Source organism: Melanerpes formicivorus, unplaced genomic scaffold, assembly GCF_026170545.1.
Source record: "Melanerpes formicivorus ecotype bairdi unplaced genomic scaffold, bMelFor1.0.p_v2 SCAF_63, whole genome shotgun sequence".
NCBI lineage: Eukaryota > Metazoa > Chordata > Aves > Piciformes > Picidae > Melanerpes > Melanerpes formicivorus.
Window position 1 is genome coordinate 1,404,303 of NW_027142415.1, and position 6,000 is coordinate 1,410,302.

The window sequence follows — 6,000 nt, forward strand, 5'->3', positions numbered from 1 at the left end:
CCAATACAGAGAAGTTCAAAACATTCCAGTGCCACACATTTAAATCCATCTTTAACTCAAATCCACACAGTAACAGAGATCAGAGGGCACATGGCCAGCGATGTGGAACTCATAGGCATACACAAATAACTTCACAACCGAAGGGAAACACCGCGTCTGAGATCAGCTATAAACGGCTGAGTAAATTCCTAGAGACAGGAAAGGAAGTGATATCAAAGGACACCCACATACATAAAAATTCTTCTTTGGAAGTAGTATTTTGTATATGCAGCAGGTGTTAAAGTGAGTCTAAAATACTTCTACCGTCTCTAGGTGCTTTTTGAAGCTTTCAAGGAGCAAAAAGTCTGCAGTCACATCTTTAATATTTTAATTCAGAATATGCAACTGGAGTAAAATCAAGAGAAGATTCTTTAGGCTACTTTAATTCTACTTTCCTCCTTATGAAATTATCATTTTAGTTCCACCAATGTTAGCCTGTAAAGAAACTGGAGTATGACTTGAAAGGCAAGATGAAATACTCCTCAGTCATCAGCTTCCCAGCACAGTAAGGTGCACAGTGGGCCATGATAAATACTGTATTTAAATGGTCGACAGTACATCAGCTGTGCATAAATATGAACTGTCTCCACTGAGGGACTGCCAGCAGTCTTCATTCTCTTATTAGTTGCAATGAAATGTCACCTTCATCCATTTTAGAATACATCTGAAGATTACTAGCAGTTCCCATCGTGCTTTTAAATTACTTTTAAGCCTTCAGCTATTTCATTCCTGGCAAAAAGTGTTTCTTCTGCTTTAACGAAAATAATCTGCCTTTCATTTCCTAAGCAATGCTATTCACCTATAGCTTAAACATCATACAAGAGAGATGACATCACCAAGGCATTTCGCTGAGTTATTCTCAGTAAATCACAGCCACAATCACATCTGAAAAGTCGAGCCTACCAACCTTAACAGTATGCTTTCAGAACACTTTGTAGTTTGACCCCAGCCTTTAGCAAAAGCACAATGTATTTTCTATCCTGGGGATCTCTAACGGAACCTGTTCAATCAGCAATACAACAGCAGAGATACTTTCATTTCTCCCTCACCATCCAAGACATTTAGGCTATTGCCAGGCACCTTAAACAGCTTTCTCTTCAGCTACAGAAAAGCAAACATCACTGACATCTGTTTAAAAACTCTGAGAACGACTTGCAAAGGAGCTACAAGCTACAGTTTTCAGTCCACATAGCTGTGGTGGGTTGAAAATTCCTCCTCAACATTAACAGCAACACAATAGCAAAGATCATCCTAGCAATCAGGCATCACCCCCACATACCCAGCTACCTGGCTGTGCTAACCGGGAACCAGTACTGCGGCAGTTCCCGTGCACAGCTCCTGCCTGACACCCGCCGTTCCCGGTCTCCACGTCCGCGGTGCGCCCGAGCTTTCACCGCCCTCCGGAGACGGAGGCTTCTCCCGGGGCAAAGCCGTCGCTCCGGGCTCGGCCTTCGCGGGTACAACCCGGCCTCCCTCAGCCGCATCTCTGCCTCGGTGCCGGCAAGATGCTAAGGGAAACAGAACAAGGGGCAGAAAGACAAGGCGGCAGAGGTCGGCGCGGGGAACGCTCCTCACCTTGGTGAGCTGAGCAATCTTCTTGCTCATTTTGAAATGCAGGTCCGGGCTGTGCTCCGCGCCCAGTCCCGGCTGGGCCGAACCGGAGCCGAGCTTCCCCGCGCCGGGCACGGAGCTGCCGCCGTAGCTGTGCTGCGGCTGCTGCCAACCCATCCCCGGGGTCGCCATCTTCACCGCCCGGCCCCCGCCGCTGCTCGGGCTCCGCCGTCACGGGCCCTATCGGGGAGCCGCACCGAGGGCGCCCCAGCCGCGAAGCGCCGCCAGAGGCGGCTGCTCCCGCCCTGGGACCGGCCTCAGGCGCTTCTTAGTGCCGCCGTCCCCACCAACGGTACCGGGCTGCGGGCTCAGCCCCTCGGGGCCGCCGCGCCAAGCCACGCCAGCCTCTCCTCTCTTGTCTCGCCGTCCTCCCGAGCAGCGAAGCCGAGCCGGCCCCCGGGCGGGCGCGAGCGGCGCCGGGACGAAGGCAGCCGGTTGCCGGGCTGCCGCCGGGCTGTTTACGCCGCGCAGCGCTCGCGTCAGCGCCCGGCCCCGCCCGCAGCGCACCGCCCCGCCAGCGCGTGCTCCAGCGCGTGCCCCAGCGCGAGCGGCCCGGCCTGACTCTCTCCCGCGGCGAATGCGCGCGCGGCCTCCTGCTCGCCCCCGCGGTCGCTGGCGAGGGCGGCCGGCGGGAGCCGCCGGAGGGCGCAGCTGGAGGGCGCAGCTGGAGGCCGCTCCGACGGGCGAGGACCGGGGGAGACCCTTCTGCAACGCTGGTGCTGCTGCGAGAGGCCTGGCCGCGGGCAGAACGGGAGAGACGCACAGGTACAGGTTTTAGGCAGGGTTGCCTCTGTGTTAGGGCTTGTGGCGTGTGAGTCAAATGCCTAAACCTTGTCCTCACAGCGAGCCCTGAGCGTGCAGTGAGTGCTGGTGGTGAAGCACAGAATCATAAGGGTTGGAAAAGACGCCTAAGATCATCAAGTCCAAACGCCAACCTAAGAGCACCATGGCCATTAAACCGTGTTCCAAAGCGCCCTGGCTACACCTTTGTTGAGCACCTCCAGGGATGGTGATCGCCACCTCCCTGGGCAGCCTGTGCCAGTGCCTGACCACTCTCAGTAGAGAAATTTTTCCTAATACCCAACCTAAACCTCCCTCTGCACAACTTGAGGCCATTTCCTCTCATTCTGTCGCCTGATAGTAAGGAGAAGAGACCAACCCCCATCTCACTTCAACCTCCTTTTAGGTAGCTGTGGAGGGCAAGGAGGTCTCCCTACAGTCTTTCCTCCAGCCATAACAACCCCAGTTCCCTCAGCTGATTCTCACACGAGCTGTTCTCCAGGCCCTTGCCAGATTCATTGCCCTTTTCTGGAGACATTGCAGCACCTCAATGTCCTTCTTGTAGTGAGGGTCCCAAAACTGGACCCAGTATTTGAGGTGCAACCTCACCAGTGCTGAGTACAGGGTATGATCACTGGAACGTGTCCAGAGAAGGGCCACAAGGATGATCAGAGGGCTGGAGCACCTCTCCTATGAGGACAGACTGAAGGAGTTGGGGCTGTTCAGTCTGCAGAAGAGAAGGCTCCGAGGTGACCTCATTGTGGCCTTCCAGTATCTGAAGGGGGCCTACAGGAAGGCTGGGGAAGGACTTCTCAGGATCTCAGGTAGTGATAGGACTAGGGGGAAAGGAATGAAGCTGGAGGTGGGGAGATTCAGGCTAGATGTGAGGAGGAGGTTCTTCACCATGAGAGTGGTGAAGCCCTGGAATGTGTTGTCCAGGGAGGTGATCGAGGCCCCATCCCTGGGGGAGTTTAAGAGCAGGCTGGATGAGGCTCTGGCCAGGCTGATCTAGTGTGAGGTGTCCCTGCCCGTGGCAGGGGGGTTGGAACTAGATGATCCTTGTGGTCCCTTCCAGCCCTGAATGAAACTATGAAACTTCCCTGCTCCACTCTGTCCAGGTCCCTCTGTAGGGCCTTCCTACCCCTGAGCACATCACCACTCCCACACAGTTTGGTGTCATCTGCAAACTTGACAAACCAACTGAATTTGGATGGAGGGGTCTAGGGCAGAGCTTTTGAGCTCTGTAAAGGCACCAGGAATGTGACAGTCCAGTGTTCATGAGTGAATAAAGTGGGTGAAGTCTCGATGGCCCTTCGGTGTGTCTGCAACAGAGTTCAGTGTCATTTTCTCACAGGAGCAGATGGAAGGAGCAAGTAGCATTGTGGACTGAAGTTAGTAATAAATTAGATAAGCACTTGACTGCACAGTGAATTCGGGGTTTGAAGGAAGAAAATCCAGGGTGCTCACAGACCATGGAGTGAACCCCCAAGTGACAGGGGAGACATTTGCTAGGGCTGACCAGTCTCCACCAGTACAGACGCTGCCTCCGCAGACCACAGTTACAGACCTGAGATCTGATGAGTGTGGAACAGAGGTCTCTGCCGGAAGGAGTTCACAGCTGAATTTAGTGCATCCTTTAGCTTGGATTTGATTGCTCTCTTCTTCTGCTTCCATCCTGTGCAATTCCTGAGAATAACCACCCTCTTTAACAATTTAATGTCTCTTGGCTTGGCTCTGGCCTTGTGAGAATTTATATATTAATGTGGTTGGACACGTTTGATTTCCTGATTAACAGCCTCTGCACTCATCTTTTAAAGAGTCCTTGGTACTCTCTGCTGAGCAGTTTATCTTTTTACTGCTTTTTTTCTGCTCTAAAAATTTCTTCTTTGCCTGCAGTCTTTGTAGGCAGACAGATACATCAAAGAGGTAAACTACAAAAAATCCACAGCTGAATCTGTTGTTCTCAACAAGGGTATGGAGAAAAGTATCCCTGAGAATTTGCAAATGATGGCAATAGGTGGAATAGTAAATTATAAGAAGAGAACCATATTATAGAGCAATCTCCTTCCCTTTCTGATAGAGATTCATGTTTGCATCATGATATAAATGACCAACTGAAAGTGAACTGCCAAGTGTAAACCTGAGGTCGTGGGGCAAATGAAATTCTTTGATGCACAGATGGGGCTCCATCCAGAAAGTACAGTTAGATGCTGCTGCTTCTGTACAGATTGATTGTGAAGAATACAGGAGAAGACCTTGCATTGAGATCTGGGGTCTGTAATTTCCATGCAGCTGCACACTGGAAAGGTGTTCAGAAAAGGGCCACAAGAACTACAGTGGTTCTGGAAAGAGTCTCACATCTTGAAAGATGCAATAAACCCAAACCATTTCCAATTGTGAGGAGTCTAAGAAGGGATTTAGCCCTAGTCTTTAAGGCTTGCCTTAAATTTGCCTTAAGCTGAGAATTTTCATTGTTAAGGAAATTCTGACAGTGATTTTTTTTTTCCCTTCTGAAGTGGCCCATCCTGGCAACGGAGAACAAAGGACAGATGGTGCCTACCCAGGCAGTGATTCATGCAGATGATATACAAGGGGCAGAAAGAATATTAGGAGCATCTGTATCAAATCTGTGTCCGTGGATGCCATCCATGAATAGCACATATTGTTAATCCAGTTTTGTCAAATGAAAAAAAATAATTCAGTGTCAGAGGAGACTGATTTGTCATGTCTAGGAAGGTCAAGCTACTAATTAAAGCAGCAGTCTGATTGTGAAGACTTGGTTACAGGTAACAGTTGTGTCTGGCTGATTGTGTGACCTTAAGCAACCTTCTTATTCTCGTGCCAAAGGGCACTTGCTTTAGTGTACCTCATAATGCCTCTGATATTAAGGAATGGCTGGATCAATAGTCTGTATTTCTATTCATTATTCCTGGAAGCAATTTGTTATTGCTTCTAGACATCTCAAAAATACAGAAAGGATTGTTTCAATTTACACATTTTTGGATAGACTGATTTTTCAAAGCCATTTTAGTGCTTTGCATTCATCAGCATCACTTCTGAGACAAACAGCCACACTGTTTTATTTCTCCAGTTTCTTCTGAGGACTGTGCCTATTTGCTGTGGTTCATATTGGCCCCAAATCGTTGTTCTGAAGCATTAGGAAGTGATTTGTATCTGCTAAGATGAAATAGTCGAATATGTTTATTTGTTGTCTCCTTGTACTGAGTTGCTAAATACTAAGTTTTGTCTAGGTGCTTTGAAATGAAAACAAATGTTCTTTGTCAGTATTTCACAGGATTTTTAGTAGCAGTTTTCATGTTTGTAGTTTTTCAGGCTTCTCTTTACATACTTTGTGCCTTTAGAGCTCAGTTGGTGGCTGCTAAGCTCTCTGCATGTGTAGGATGGAGCCTGTTTTCTTAAAGGTTGCTTCTGCAAAGAGGCTTTATGCAGCTGCACAGTCAGGACCCCAGTGCTTTTTGCCTTGGTGGGATTTCATGTCTCATTAGTATAGTCTGATCTGGAGGTCTGGAGGTCTCCCAGGGCTTGGGCTGAGGCCATCCGGAAGCAAAT

General features: G+C 49.5%; 1 protein-coding gene across 8 annotated transcripts in view; it reads right to left on the reverse strand.

Moving 5' to 3' along the window:
* The window catches only part of FAM184A (family with sequence similarity 184 member A), a 68,981-nt gene extending 66,894 nt beyond the window's left edge, over nucleotides 1-2,087 (reverse strand). For 3 of the 8 annotated variants that reach the window (XR_010990294.1, XM_068162305.1, XM_068162302.1), the window contains exon 1: nucleotides 1,615-2,084. Coding sequence is in view for 7 of the 8 variants with exons in the window: in XM_068162305.1 (XP_068018406.1) it covers nucleotides 1,615-1,782 (168 nt within the window). In the remaining variant the exon portion in view is untranslated. Of the gene's footprint in view, nucleotides 1-1,614 lie in introns of all 8 variants that reach the window. The other 5 variants (XM_068162307.1, XM_068162308.1, XM_068162306.1 and 2 more) reach the window with 4 other exon arrangements.
* Nucleotides 2,088-6,000: the final 3,913 nt, after the last annotated feature.